At 36.2% G+C, this 15,669-nt stretch overlaps 3 protein-coding genes across 6 annotated transcripts; 1 reads left to right on the plus strand and 2 right to left on the minus strand.

The window, feature by feature from the left end:
* Window positions 1-3,285: 3,285 nt before the first annotated feature.
* Window positions 3,286-4,315, minus strand: LOC126631719 (uncharacterized). 2 transcript variants are annotated; one of them, XM_050301856.1, is made up of 2 exons: window positions 4,216-4,315; window positions 3,286-3,814 (listed from the first exon to the last, which is right to left on the minus strand). In XM_050301856.1, exon 2 carries the CDS (start codon window positions 3,797-3,799, stop codon window positions 3,410-3,412), a length of 390 nt encoding a protein of 129 aa, XP_050157813.1. In that variant the 5' UTR covers window positions 3,800-3,814; window positions 4,216-4,315; the 3' UTR covers window positions 3,286-3,409. The 2 variants fall into 2 exon arrangements, with proteins under 2 accessions (XP_050157813.1, XP_050157812.1); XM_050301855.1 differs by having other exon boundaries at window positions 3,286-4,305.
* Window positions 4,316-8,106: 3,791 nt separating this feature from the next.
* Window positions 8,107-11,955, plus strand: LOC126632052 (uncharacterized protein At1g01500-like). Of its 2 annotated transcripts, none has more exons than XM_050302272.1 (3): window positions 8,107-8,512; window positions 9,516-10,313; window positions 11,337-11,955. In XM_050302272.1, exons 2-3 carry the CDS (start codon window positions 9,618-9,620, stop codon window positions 11,568-11,570), a joined length of 930 nt encoding a protein of 309 aa, XP_050158229.1. In that variant the 5' UTR covers window positions 8,107-8,512; window positions 9,516-9,617; the 3' UTR covers window positions 11,571-11,955. The 2 variants fall into 2 exon arrangements, with proteins under 2 accessions (XP_050158229.1, XP_050158230.1); XM_050302273.1 differs by lacking the exon at window positions 8,107-8,512 and adding an exon at window positions 8,808-8,830.
* Window positions 11,956-12,429: 474 nt separating this feature from the next.
* LOC126632051 (uncharacterized) lies at window positions 12,430-15,234 on the minus strand. 2 transcript variants are annotated; one of them, XM_050302270.1, is made up of 6 exons: window positions 14,962-15,234; window positions 14,079-14,191; window positions 13,807-13,983; window positions 13,621-13,719; window positions 13,294-13,539; window positions 12,430-13,037 (listed from the first exon to the last, which is right to left on the minus strand). In XM_050302270.1, the coding sequence occupies exons 1-6, from the start codon at window positions 15,137-15,139 to the stop codon at window positions 12,738-12,740; spliced, it is 1,113 nt and encodes a 370-aa protein (XP_050158227.1). In that variant the 5' UTR covers window positions 15,140-15,234; the 3' UTR covers window positions 12,430-12,737. The 2 variants fall into 2 exon arrangements, with proteins under 2 accessions (XP_050158227.1, XP_050158228.1); XM_050302271.1 differs by lacking the exon at window positions 14,962-15,234 and adding an exon at window positions 14,462-14,628.
* Between the last annotated feature and the right edge of the window lie 435 nt (window positions 15,235-15,669).

Genomic DNA, 15,669 nt, shown 5'->3' on the forward strand with positions numbered 1-15,669 from the left:
CTAATTTTCTTTCAGAATTTTAATTTTATCGATTACTCTGTTAAACTTTTATAATTGACCTTTTTTTTTACTTTAGATTTTGAATTTTTTTTATTTAATTTTCCATCCATTTTGGATGTGTGCACGACAAAAAGGTAATTTTATCTTGATTAAAAAGTTAATCCGTTTAAGTTAAAGTTAAAGTTTAGAGGAAAGTTCGTCAATAATACTAACAATTTTGTACCAATAACAAAACTAAATCGTAAAAAATGAAAATTTGGCAAGTCATTGCATGCACGGTGCATATTACCAAAAGATAAATAAAAGTTAAAGATTACTATGGTCCAAGATATAATTACTAAGATTAAATTGTTAAAAATTCCGGAGCATACGATATTTCAAAATTTTACAAAATTTTAATTTTGTAGAAATTAAATTTCCTACGAATTATGTAGTTGACATGCGATGCGTAAATGACCATTAAACCCATGGCTACAACAATTTTTTGACTTTATGCATGGTTAAACCAGACACGAGGCAGTACTTATGCATGCGTGGAACCCCTAAGCTGCCACGTCCTACTTATTACAAAAGCACTTATTGGCTAAACATATAAAATCAGCTTTCTTCTACTAGCTTTGTGCTTTTGTTTCTTAACTTAGAACGTGAGCGTCACGTGCCAGCTGCAGCAGTTTAAGAAAATTAGCAATTGCTCTCCTCTCATCAGTCTCAGAGAGCTGGCTGTGCGGAGTTAGAACTAATAGTGCAAAGCTGTTAACTCCGCACAGCTAAAGACAATTTTTTTGTGTGCTTCGGAGTATTTCTATTTTGAATATCAAATGTTACATTTTTGTTAAAATTTAACGATTAGAATATTCGGAGCCTAAAGTATTTCGGAGCACCTAAAAGCTTTTGCAGCGAAGACCTCTAGATTTTTCAGTCTTCCTCTTCTTTCTAAATTCTGCAGTAAAAGAACCCCAACTTTCTTACTCGTTCATTTTTTACCCACTTCTTTTAACGGCCTTTTATTTTTACTTACTTTGTGTGTGTTTTACCCTTTTCAACATAATTATATTCGCGGACTTGAGATTAATCAAGTTGACCATGTCAGTTTGCTTTCTTTGTACGTTTGAGTTTTTGGGTAAATTATTCACAAATTTGATCTTAATTAAATTGGCTATATTAGTGTACTGTTCTTTTATACATAGTTCGAATTCTCTTCATAAACTTAACTGAATTGATTTAAAATATATCGCTCATATAAAAATTAAAAATTTAACAATTAAAAAATTCGAGCCTAGAGTATTTCAGAGCACCTAAAAAGCTTTTGGAGCCAAAAACCTCCAAATTTTGCAGTCTTCCTTTTCTTTCTAAATTCTGCAGTAAAACAACCCCACCTTTCTCACTCATTCATTTTTTACCCACTTCTTTTAATGGCCTTCTATTTTTATTTATTTCATATGCGTTTTCCCCTTTTTCATAATTATACTCGCAAACTTGAGATTAATCAAGTTGACTATATCAGTTTGCTTTCTTTCTACGTTCGAATTTTTGGGTAAATTATTCACAAATTTGATCTTGATTAAATTGGCTATATTAGTGCATTGTTCTTTTATACCTAGTTCGAATTCTCTTCATAAACTTAACTAAATTAATTTAAAATATATTGCTCGTATAAAAAATAAAAAATTAACGATTAAAAATTTGAGCCTAGAGTATTTCAGAGCACTTTTTTGCAGCAAAAAACCTCCAGATTTTGCAGTCTTCCTTTTCTTTCTAATTTCTGCAATAAAACAACCCCACCTTTCTCACTCATTCATTTTTTACCCACCTCTTTTAATGGCCTTCTATTATTATTTATTTCGTGTGCGTTTTACCCTTTTTCATAATTACACTTGCGGACTTGAGATTAATCAAGTTGATTGTATCAGTTTGCTTTCTTTCTACGTTCGAATTTTTGGGTAAATTATTTACAAATTTGATCTTGATTAAATTGGCTATATTAGTGCACTGATCTTTTATACCTAGTTCGAATTCTCTTCATAAACTTAACTGAATTAATTTAAAATATATCGCTCGTATGAAAAATAAAAAATTAACGATTAAAAAATTCGAGCCTAGAGTATTTTTAGAGCACCTAAAAGCTTTTGCAGCCAAAAACCTCCGGATTTTGCAGTCTTCCTTTTCTTTCTAAATTATGCAGTAAAACAACCCCACCTTTCTCACTTATTCATTTTTTACCCACTTCTTTTAATGACCTTCTATTTTTATTTATTTCGTGTGTGTTTTACCCTTTTTCATAATTACACTCACGGACTTGAGATTAATCAAGTTGACCATATCAATTTGCTTTCTTTCTACGTTCGAATTTTTGGGTAAATTATTCACAAATTTGATCTTAATTAAATTGGCTATATTAGTGCACTGTTCTTTTATACTTAGTTCGAATTCTCTTCATAAACTTAACTAACTTAATTTAAAATATCGCTTGTATAAAAAATAAAAATTTAATAGTTAAAAAATTCGAGCCTAGAGTATTTCAGAGCACCCAAAAGCTTTTTCAGCCAAAAACCTCCAGATTTTGCAGTCTTCCTCTTCTTTCTAAATTCCGCAGTAAAACAACCCCACCTTTATCACTCATTCATTTTTTTACCCACTTCTTTTAATGGACTTCCATTTTTATTTATTTCGTGTGCATTTTACCCTTTTCAACATGATTACAATCGCAGACTTGAAATTAATCAAGTTGATTATATCAGTTTACTTTCTTTGTACATTCGAGTTTTTAGATAACTTAATCACAAATTTGATCTTAATCAAGTTGGTTATATCAATGTACTGTTTTTTTATACCTAGTTGAAACTCTCTCCATTAACTTAATAGAATTAATTTAAAATATCGCTTGTATAAAATAAAAACGTAAACTGCAAAATTAATTCCTAGGCTTCTTCTTCATCATACAAAAGGAGATGGATTGTCTGCCCTCCCCTTTCCATACCCTACTTATGCCCTTCTGTTTTGTGCGGTTAAGGTTAAACCACGTCAACATTTGCTTTTTGTCTTATTATTTTTATAAAAAAATTAATATAAAATGTTGACGTGGCTTAACCGTAACCGCATAAAACAGGAGGGCATGAGAAGGGTATAGAGAGGGGAGAGCAGGCAATCCATCTCCCATACAAAATCACATATGAAAATAATAAAAAAAAATAATAATAATAATAAATAATAATAATAAATAAAAAAACTTACTAAAAGATATGCTATATATCACCAATGAACTAAGAAATAATAAAAAAAATCAAATGCCAAAGCAAACTCCAGCTTTTTATCTTTTCAGATTTTTCGATTGATTTAATTAATTTTCCAGATGTTTTTAACACAGAAGAGGAAATTAAGAACAATAAAAAAAAATTACCATGAGAGGTAACTAATTGTGGCTACTCTTTCTGGGCTTGCTTTTCCTCCTTGCTCTACTTCTTGAAGGCTCCCTAGGTAAAAACCCCTCCTCTTTTTTACCACCACCTTCTTCTTCGTTTACCTTCTGCTGCTGCAACTCTTCCTGTTGCTTCTGCTTTTGATCTTCATCATCCTCATCTACTTTTGCTTTTTTGGAATCACTTTCTTTAGCAACATCTTCAGCTGCAGAAGCAGAAGCAAAAGCAGACGCAGAAGCAGATTGTTCTACTACTGCAGTGGATTGCTCTTCAATAATTATCTTGCGAGGCCTTCCTCTCTTTCTTGGGTTGTGAGCCTGCGGTTGCTGCTGGGATTCGTCTCCGGTTGATGAAGCTTCTGCTATTGCCACTGATAGCTCCATCGTTTTCTGAGGCTTCTTCTTCCCCATTAAAACAAAAAATAAAAATATTAATCTCTCTATCAAATAATGAATATTTTGATGATAATTTTCATCAAGACAACAACTTTTCTCTTAATCCGACGAGAATAAATAAAACCCACAAAGCCGAAAAAGATTCAAGAACGTATTATCTAATATTTTTCATAGTTCTCTCTCTCTCTCTCTCTCAAGTTTGAGAATAAGCAGAGAGAGAAGACAAATCTTTGACCTGGATTCTGAAAATCTTAGTTAAAAAATCTTCCCTTTCCAGTGACATCCAAGACCCAATAAAAATTCGATCCGGCCCCCTTCCTTCTACTTCTAATTGATAAAAAATAAGCAAAAATATTATCAAAAAGCCACTAGAATAATTATATTTCCCTTTTCTTTGGTAGTACCTATTTCTCTATCTGATTCATGTCTAAGTAAAAGAAGCTAGAAAAAGACAGACGAGGAAATGAGGTCGAAAGCCAGTGAGAGAAAAATATATATGGAGTGGCTGAGGGTAACCCTACCATATATATTTTATATACTACCATGGTTAGGGGACTGATTGTCAGGGTTTTAGGGGTTTTTTGAGATAATAATTAGGGCTTTAGGCTTTTTGTTTTTTCAGAGTAGTTGTACACATTCTAAAATTTTTATTGCAATTTAGAATGCATAATAGTTCTTAGTGATAGTCTTTTGGTATAAGCGATACTGAAAAATGAAGAGGAAGCCAACGTTCGAACTTAGGTCAGATTTAAACGTAAATCCTCTTGACTAATTGAGTTACAAAATGTTTGAAGGCGTTAGGGTTGGACCAAAGGCCAAATGGGTTCTCTCTCTCGACCTTTTTTTTTTGTTTTTTGTTTTTGGACAAGAAACGATAGAGTGTATTTCATTGAACTTCACAAACAATTACAAAGGTTGTCAATTGGGTACATAAGCTCCAGTGACCAAGAAATTTATTTGGAGTAAATTTGCGCATTAAAACAAACAATAGCAAACCCTTATACGGCTACCATAAACACTGCCATAACCCGACAAATTGTCATCAATACAAATCTGTTACAAAAACATGATAGACGCAACAAACTTATATTGGCGACTGCATAGGTCATCGCATAAGCCACATAAAATCATTGCCATAGAGCGAGACCACAAAAAGTCATCGTTGAAAGACGAGACCACCTACTCAACGCATAAAGCGAAGACAACATCCAACCAACACAAACACGCGACCACAACATTCATAGGGCAAGGAAATAGAATCAAACACTACTTCAAGAAAGGACCACCGGTTAGCTCATCTCAGTGAGTAGGTCACGAACCAAGACCACGTGGATTTCTGGACAAGAGATGACAAAAATACCCTTGAGGTACAACGGAATTCCTATGCGCGAGCAGTGGACAATCATCATTCAACCAAGTCAAAAAAGCAAAAAAAAAGTAACAATTCAGAATCCATCTCATCAAATGCCTTTTACAAGGTAATTCCCAAAAACTATCTCATTCCATATATTTTTACCTCTTCTTCCCTCTTTTAGCTAATCAATTAAGCTATCATTCCATAACTTACAAAATATTCCACATAAATTACATAACCTCCCAAAAAAATTCCTTTTATTATGTTAATTAGCCAATTAATATATGTATTCCTAATCAATATATTAATTGCTAATTAAATCACCAAACAAGACCCCAAATATACATAAAGGGCCGGCCACTCTTTCTCCAAAGAGGATTGGCCATGCCCTATAAATATTACGCACTTTTCTCTAAAAACCTAAGTTCACACTTTTGCAAAATTTCAAAAACTCTCTAAACATTTTTCTCTCTAAATTATAACTTTGGCATAAGAAGTTTTTTGGCCAAAGCCCCCCCTATTCATCGTGGACGCGTGAGGCTCTTGGCCTTGACCCAAATGAGTTAATTGTTTTGTACGTGCAATTTTGTCCAAGAAGAATGAGGAAGAAATTTGCATCCACAGGTAGGTCCTCTCTAGATATGTGTCTCCGAATCCTACAGATCAAGTCATTTTGGCCGTTTGATTTGAATCGTGTGGTCATATTTTTATTTATTTATGTCCTTCTTTTCCTTCCTCTTTCTCTTTCTCTCTGTCTCTCCCTCTTCTAGGAGAAAACCCAGCAGCCACCAAACTTTCCCCCCGACACAACCTAGCAGATTTTAGTTTATTAATTCGATTCGTGCGGTTTGAAATTGTACAAAAAAACATAACATGACAAAAAATCTATTAAAAATTCTACTTTTAAAGAAAATTTTCGTAGCATTTCTCTCTAATATTTCTCTTGTGACAAATGGAAATCTCAGCTCATCAATCAGATTAAGTGGCAAATTGACAAACTGGCAAATTTATTATGGTGCCGAAAGATTTGTTTGACCTCCCAACAAGGTCAAACCTTGTAATAGTCTTCCATCCTTCGTATCTTCTACGCGTCTCGCGACGCGTGGAAAAAGCCTGCATAGACGCGTCATCATCCTTACAGTTTTGAAGATATGCCGACGGCAAGGTAGATGGGCCCCATGTGTCCCAGCACTCTCACGATGTTTCTGGGCTATTCCATCCCAACTCGAAACCTAACCCTGTTTTTTTTTCTTTTAGAACAAACGATATTATGTATACTAAATTGAAGGAAATTAGTTTAATCTCACAATGAGTTAGTAATAATGTAATTAAACATTTTAGTCATCATCGGGGTGCTTCAGTGGTTGAAGACGAATTCCATGTTCGTATTCCACACGGAACGTCCTGAGTTCGATTCATGACGCTCATGAATAACACAGTAGTGGCCAAGGGAGGTCGACATGCCTCTGTAAGTCTTCTCAACCCCTCAGAAAATGAATTGTCATGACGAAACTACCAGCTGATCATTTAAAAAAAAATATTATTATTAAGTTTGCCACCTAATAAGAATACCATATACCACACGAGTAAGAATGAAAATACCAAATTCCATATGCTGCCAAATGCATAAGTGATATTCCAAATTTTAGAAAGGAAACTACTTGCCTCGTTTGGCGTCGAAGAAGCATGCAAATGATAGTTTGACACGTACTTATGATGTGAATTGTCCGACGTGAAGGAGTCAAGTGTTTCTCTTTCGGAGATTAAGATTGGACGGAAATCAGATGGGACTGTTGTTGGACAGCAAAAATGGGTAATATGTTAGCTCTCCAAGCCCATAGCTCAACCCTGTATGAACGGTTTGGACTTCACAAACAGTTATTTCAGCTTTCAGCCCATATGAGGAGGCTTATTGGCTTTTGTGTGTGTGTGTATTTTTTTTTTAATTTTATAAAAGATAGCGTTTGTGGGTTAAGTTTAATATTAAGGGGTAGGGAGATTGGTTAGGATTGAACTTTGTACTATGTTATATAGACAGAATTGTATTCCGTTACTATACTAAAACTCCAAATGCATGCACTACTTTTCTTCTTTTTATGTAGTTATGTTCAATGATAGTTATTGTTTTCGTCTGATTTATTCAATTGAATGACCACATACAAATTGTTGTGCTAGAAACTATAAACTATGTGCGAAATCAATTTTCTTTATAATATCATTACCATCATTTTGTGTATGATTAGTAACTAAGAGTAATATCGTATTATTGTTAATGAGTTAAATAGTTAATTGTTGAAAAAAACTGGTGAGATCGAACATGCACCAGAGTGCATATACATGCTCTCTTTTTTTCGCCACTGCAGCAAAACATCATTTGCAATGTCAATAGTTATAATTAAACAATTAAATGGTTTCAAAATTTTGTTTGATTTTTTTTTTAAATAAAAAATTTAAACTAGTTACCCAAATCAATTTTTAATATGAAAATTGAAATAGTTGTCAAATTGCTCTGTGATGATTACCATGGCGCATATATTTTATAAATACGCAGCTATAGTTCTAATATTCATACTTGAGTTTGAATTAACAGTTTACAATATTATCTACATTATCATTATTGTGATGTTTAATAAAATATCTTTCAATAAAAAAAGGCAAAAACCCCCCACAAAAGGAGGAAAATGAATTAAAAGGGGTTAGTTTCCCATTCCATTGAATCTTGTAAATTTTAACGAAAAATTTCTGATACTGTTCAATTTAATGAAAAATTATATTTTTACACTAAAAAATTAATCTTAATTCATTTCATCTTTTATTTTATCTTTACCGTAAAAACTCTAAATTTTCAAACTTTTTCATTAATCTTCCTTTGAATCATTGGTTAATTTAACCCTTAAAAGAAGGAAGAAGATATTTTTATTAAAAGTAGCCATTAATTTCTCACCAAGCAATTAAGCATCGGCCATCCCTTTCAGGGACAGCAGCGTGAGTGCAAATTCTTCTGCCTCTCCCCAATCCGATAAGTGAACGCCCATTTCCCTCTCAGATTTCCTTTCCCTCAGAAAACCCATCTCCCCATTTCATACGATTTCTTTGTAAACTTTCAGAATCCACACGCCACAAACTCAAAAGCCTCAAACCTTTTTCCAACCCAGAGAAGGAAACAACAAAAAGCAACAACTTTTTTTTTTTTTTTGGAGGACTTGGGTCAATCGTAAAATTGATTGGCCTGCCACGAATTCTGGGCTGGGAGGAGAATCAAAAGCCTCGACCTTGGAGTTGGAAAGCGATTCGGGAAGTCACTAGCTGCAGTTGAAGATTGTGGATGGAATTGAATCAATTACTTGGTAAGTTTTAATTTTAATTTTGTTTATTTCCATTTATTTGTGGCTCTTGATTCGTTATAGAGAGAGAGAGAGAGAGAGAGAGAGAGAGAGAGAGAGAGAGAGAGATTTGGCTGCTTGTGTGAATTGAAAAATTTTGGGCAGCTTTTGCAGCGTATTTTATTTTTCTTCGTAATTTTGTAATATTCGCTTGCAAATATTTCAGAATTCAATTGGGTTTCTGTTCGTTTGATTTCATTTGAAATTTTACGAAATTACGAGTTGAATTTGAAGATTGTAGATGTGAATTGCTCAGTTCTTGTTTATTTCCAGGATCCGCTGGTGGGTCTTCCTGTTTTCATCCTCTTTTCAAGTAAATTGTGTGTAATTATTATTTAAAGTTGATATTATTATTATTTTTTTTAGGACTATGTTCATGCAGTGAAAAGCTCTAAAATTAATCTGTAATTTGGATTGCTAATTCCCATTTTTTTGTTATTTGAATTGGATTGGATTACTATGCTTTTAGGCTAACATTCTGTGTTCTTCTAATTACTTAGTATAAATGGGAAATTATATCTGCACAGTATTTTTCTCGTCTATGTTCATTGATTTTCCTTCGATTTATATTCGAAGGCTATAAATATACAACGGTGTGCAGAGGGAGAAAAGGTGTGTGCGGAAATTATTTCCCCCTATAAAATGTTCATGATTTTATGAAGTTAGATTTGTGTTTGTTCGATGCAAGAGTGAGCATATACTTTTTGTTTTCAAATCCTATTTATTAGCCTGTATAGCTCGATTTTTGCTCTTTCAGTTGTGAGATTGAGTTATTTTTTCCACAATTTATGGGTGTCTAACTTTCTGTTTCTAAAAATGAAGTGTCTTTTTTTCCTTTTTTTCCCTTAAAAAAAAACCTTTTTACCTGGCAAAGGCTGGATTTTAGTTTGACGATCCGGGTTTCTGGGTTTTTTCCCCTTTGTTTGTGATTATCTGAATCGAACATATTCTGGTTGTTTCTTTGCAGGTTTCGTATGCCAGTGAGTTCAACCTGTGTGGTTCCTATTGCAATGACATTGCCGTTTTGATCAATATTGAGGGATTTCGGTGAGGATTGCCCTTCTCAATCATGGATGGTCCAAGGAATGGTGAAGTTGAGAATCATGACCTCCAGATTATCCGGTACTCTCCTTACCAGCCCTGGAGTAATTTGTCTTCATCTTGGTTTGATTTGAGAGTCTTCTATGTGAGGATCAGCAACTTTAAGGTGGATGATTCGACCCCAAAGTTTCTGACTCTCCATCATATTCCTGTAAGCCCGGATACCCTTTTGGAAGTCAATGGTGCGAAAACTAGCATTCACTCTGAAGGTGTTTCTTCACATCTTAGAAGGGATCGGGTAGATAAGAAATCTGAAGAGGCCACATTTGTGAATACAGACAGCATAAGGTTGACGGGGAGTGCAAGATTTGAGGTGTATGACAAAGAAGATCTCATCCTATCTGGGGTGTTAGAGATGTCTAATAGCAACGGTTTCGTTGGGGAATCAAAAAACAATGCCAAGCGATGGAGCATGAATTGTGAATCAGATATCAGTGCTTGTACTGGATTTTTGAAAGGGAAACATCTTGGTGGCGCTGAATTACCTGCACCAACCATTGAAGTCTACATCACAGGGTGCTTCTCCGGCACACCGATCATCTTAACCAAGACCCTGCAGCTTCATTTTAGAAAGAAACACAATAAGAAGAGCATGTTGGATGCTATACCCGAATACGAGACAACTGAATGCGAGAAAGATGTCTCGCCTGGAGTTGATATGGAGGTACATATTGAAACTATTTTTTTGCATTAAAAATTTGAAACTCAAATTGTCCGGTGCTTTGCCATAGTTGCATTCATCTGGTATCTTAGGGCAGTGTTGATACATGCATGTTGTAAAGGACCTGCGTTCATCTAATGCCTCAGTCTAGGGTGGGTTTTTCTTTGTTACAAGGCGGAAAATTCTTTGAAGTTTAATTTCCAGTCACTCTAGTATTTGATATCAAAAATTTTACAGTGCATTGGTGTCCGCTTAAGTGGATGGCTGGATTTTCCTGCTCTAATCTAAGCAGTCAATCTAGCCATCCATAAAACCGGTGCATCACACACCTGTGTACTGCAGGACTCCTTTGATAGATGAGGTATTGAACAAGTTCTTCGCTTTCGAGAGGCAGGCAGGGCTCCAGTGATCTAAAACTATATAGCAGTAGGGTGAAATTGTTCGTTTTGTCAACTCTTTCATGCGAGCCTTGTGACTGCCTGCCCGGAATATTTCTTATTAAACAAGGACTTGCAAACATAACCTTATGTTATGGCACATGGATATCATGGGTAGGGCTCAGTTTCCAAATTATTAGGTTGTATTCAATTTGCCCGTTTTGTTTTCTTTTTCATATCCTTGTTTTTCTGGTGTTCAGACTTACATCGGCCTCATCCATCGACACGTGGGGATGGTCCGTTGTTGCGGGCCCCACATTCTGCTTGGTAGTTGTAGACAGTATTCTGAAGGTTATATTGGCGCCATTTTATTATCTTTGTGATCCTGATAAGTTGGTTGTTTTAATTTACCCTGGTTAAGATGTGATCTTGATAAGTTGGTTGTTTTAATTTACCCTGGTTAAGATGGCACTCGTGAATTTGTTCCGTTGGTTTTATCTCTTGCTTAAAGAAGGAAATGTTAACTTACTAATGGGTAAATAATTAGTCATCGTAGCATCTTTCATTTGTTATAGTTCGTATCTCCATCATTTAATCATCGGTTGGGATTTGTACGTTTTGGGATACCCTAACCTTTCTTGAATTGCAGGTAGCAGAATACAGAAACTACAAGCCGGAGAACGAGGAAGAGTACAACAATATGTACTGGATGAGGACGGAATATATGGATGGTGAAGACGGAGAACTTTCATGGTTCAATGCTGGTGTTAGAGTTGGCGTGGGTATCGGACTTGGCGTTTGTCTTGGAGTTGGTATAGGGGTTGGGTTGCTGGTTCGTACTTACCAAACGACCACACGAACTTTCAAGAGGCGCATGTTGTGATTCTTTCAATCCGGACGTCAATGTGTTTTGTGTGCTCAATTTCGAGAGGCAGCTATTCGTCTACGTTCGACGTGCATCTGGAACTACAGATTTTGACTTAGTACTGTTTGTGTAGCTGACGGTTTATGTGTTTCATATTCTTCTTTGTGTTTTCTCCATTGGTGAGAGGTTTGTTTAGAAGAAGGGTATGATAGAAAGGGATAAAGAGTCTTTGATTTGGACAAAAGTTTATAAATGGTAAAAGATTGTATTTCGAGCCCCAAAAAAAGATTGTATTTCGTGTCGATAACGAATCGAGACCCCTTTCTGGATCTCGGAGTTTAGAGTCGACGGATCAAAACATTCGGATGGTCTCATTTTAACTTATACAGTCCTCATTAGGCTATTTTATTGATTTTTCTCATACAAATCAAGGATTCAGATCTCTCTCCCTCTTTTGAATTGTTCGGAATTTTCGGTCCATCGGCTACGAATTGCGAGATTCAGAGAGGATCCGAACGTGTTGAGAGAACTCTAAAGCTAGTAAAAGGTTATTCTGTATTGTTTTCCCATGGTAAATCTTCCTTGGCTTGCTTTAGAGTCAAGGAAGATTTATTGCATTCATATGAAGATCGCTTATTAATATTCATATTTTATGAGATTTTATTTTTGGCCATCGGACTAAAATGAGTGGAGAAAAAAGGTGCACGTGTTTTTATCATTTTTACATCCTAAACTAGAATTGTAAAGGGATTCAAACTTCGGTGTAAGACGATGGATCTTAATTATGTCTTGGCTGATTGATCCAACTCGCATCTAATGAGATTTTAATTTTTCAATCAAAGTGAAATGATCCTAACATTTTTTATAATAAAAAAAGTTTTACCCGATAATTTATTTTATTGTTTACTCATGCAATTAAGGACATCAAATCGGTAATTTGTTTTCTTAATAATAATGTAGCTACTAAACATGTTTAGTAGTAAGGTAACAGGCACTCGCCGATGCCTGCAAGAGAAAAACCCGCCATGAAGTAATAAAATTCCTGCCGGATCGTAGCTTGCAGCCTTCCAGAACCATCTCAATGAGTTAGTCCCTCTCACTTATTCCGATATACTTTATCAGCTCCCGCTATGGAGGATTCCGGTGCACCATCATGATCATGCGCTAAGAGTTGGGGCGGGAGACTCAGCTGGCTGCCGGTGTAACGCTCACCGGTTCTGGAGCCACCTCGGCTCCAGAACGCCCATTAGCACAATGTGGTAGCTTTTCATCGCGACCCCAAAATGCAGCTGATTTCACATCATCTTGATTCATTAATTTCGAGAATTCCTCGTGGTCATAATTTAGTATGGCCTGTCCTCCAAACTCGGTAGGGAGATTTTCCTCATCGAAATATTGTTTCATAAGCTCCACGCTATCTTTGTTCTTCGGGTAAACGAACTTAACCTTGTGGAATGTCTTGTTGTCCAAGAAATACTTGACAATCTGCACAAACAGAACGGGGCAAGATATCAAGCTGTCGTGCTAGAAAAACTCTAGCGAATCTATCGTCAATGGGAATGATTTCAAGATTACAACCGCAATTCAAACTCGGTTGTCTGAGAAATATTGGATATGTGAACTTGGTATTGCCGCGAAAAGATCATGAGTTAATGGAAACCAGCATGATCATTGGTTCTTCAAACAGAAGTAAATATTCAATGAAGCAGTGAAAAGCAACTAGGAAAAACAGAACTCAAACCTTCCAAAACGCTTCGAAGATGCGTGGGGGATTGTAGAGAAATGCTACTGCAAGTCTCTCGGGGTAGTGGTTCTGTAAAATATTGATGGTGTCTCGAGCTGATTTCACAGGCACGGTAGTACTTAGCGTCCACCCCGTGAAGTCAATCAGCCACGCCATTTGTTCTTGGCCCTCGGGAAGGTTGAATACAGCATTCTCGATCAGATACACCAGATGACGCATTTGATTGTCTATTGACACCGTGTTCTGCAACATTTCTAGCAGCATTAATCTTCGGCCTAGTGAAAGCCAACGAATCAGAAATATGACTAGGCAAACCCTCAATACCTGCATTCCCGGTCTCAGTATAAGAACACTCCTCCCACTACGATCGCGAAAACTTGCTCTGTAAACTTTTCCAGTCTCGCCTTCACTTGCAACTTCGGGCTGACAAACACAACAATCCCACCAACACTCAGCTAGAAACGTAAGCATCAGAAACAGAAAACATTGTAACAAGTAAAGCAATTTTACCCAGCGGATTTCCTCGGGCTTATAGGTTGACCTCCATTTGAGCGTTTCATCCAACATTTTCTTCGCTTTGTCAACGTTCCAATTCCGCGCCTCCAAGTACCTCCTGAAGCATGCATCAGTGCAGAACTGCAAACTGCGTCCGGATAGCGGTCCGATCGCAGCCTTCATCTCATTGATCTGCACATAAATTTCAATTCATAAACTCAACCAAGAAAGATATTTTTTTTTCACCTTTCCTTGAAAGCTCGTAAATTTTTCAAACTTTTCATTACCTTATCGTCGTGCTTCAACGGATCGTTCACTTGCTGATGAGAACCGCTCCAGAGGCGCAACATGTTCACAGATTTTTCGATATCAAAACTTTCGCAACCGCGTTCAAATTCACCTACAACATCTCAAGCATTCACACAAGAACATATTAGCTGCTTGTTTACTAGACTTGTAGGATCAGAGACTTTTCCTAAAACGCCATAAACCCGAGGAGTATTTACTATTTAGTTTCATGTCATCCAATCGTACAAAGCTTCAAAAGAACAGACTTACATGAAAATGAAACGGGAACGCTAGAGAAACGACCAACTCTTATAAAAAAAAAAGACTTACATGAAACGAGACGCCTAGTGACGCGACAAAAGCTTATAATAAACTGACTTACATGAAACGGAGACGCCGGCAGGCACGAGGGGTAGAAAATAATAAATAAATGTGGAGAAATCACGCAAATTGCGGTGTTAGATCAACCAACGGAGCGTGACTCAACCAACCCAACCCCATCTTGGAAGTCGATGAATAAAACAGTTTTATGTTCCAGAAAAAGTGAACCTTTTAATTATAATTTAAAACAATATGAAGGGAAGAAAGTATGAGACATTGGGCCCAGAGACAGGAGGTGTTGGCAGTCAAAAGGGAAGTGTTCTTTTTCCATATTCAAGCTCAATTCTTTTGACTTTTATTTCGGTTATCCAGAAGCACTACAGAAAACCCAGAATTTAGAATTTCTAATTCTTTACTAATATCTGCATTAAAAATAATTTAAAAATAAAAAAAAAGACAAAAAATTCCAGTCTTCATTAATTTTCATGGTAAATATGCAATAAAAACAGATTAAAAACATAAAAACAAGCACAAAACATGAACACAGAGATTCAATCCTACCTGCAATCCAAGCCTCCGAGCTTGCCAATTGCCAGATGAAGAGAGAGAGAGAGAGAGAGAGAGAGAGAGAGAGAGAAATGTGATGACTTTTTGTAAGACTAACAGGAGAAACAGGTGAAGAAAGAAGATAAAAGGGTGAAAGACTGAAGCTTTCTGGAGTCGCTTCTGGTGTACTCATATGGCAGGTCCTCCAGATATTTTGGGTCTCCCTTCATTTCCACAGAGAGAGAGTGTATGCGTGTGTGCGAAGTCCGGATTCGAGGATTCGAATATTCTCTAATTATTTATTCAAGTACTGTATATATTTAATTTTTAAATAACAAAATTATAATAATTTTTAATTACATAATATACAATGAACGGACGTAATTGAAAGATTATGGACATCCTCGTAAAGAAGATCGAAGAGGAATCCTCATTCTCATCTCTCGGCTCTGCTGCTCTCCTTTTGCTGTGTTATTCTTGGAGGCAATGCTATACCCACTGCGTGGTGATGTTTGGAGCAGTGACAGGCGGCCTAAATCACCCCACGTGTTTTTCATACACTTTATGCTGCGTGTGTCCGAAGTCCAATCTCTTCGCTCTTCTGCTTTCATACGTTCCTCTGTTTTTATCGGAGGCAATGCTAGAAATACTGGCGGGTGATGTTTCCAGCAAATGACAGGCGACCAAACCAAACCAAACCCACCCCGCACGCGGTGTTCACGC

Source organism: Malus sylvestris, chromosome 8 (genome assembly GCF_916048215.2).
Source record: "Malus sylvestris chromosome 8, drMalSylv7.2, whole genome shotgun sequence".
NCBI classification, from domain to species: domain Eukaryota; kingdom Viridiplantae; phylum Streptophyta; class Magnoliopsida; order Rosales; family Rosaceae; genus Malus; species Malus sylvestris.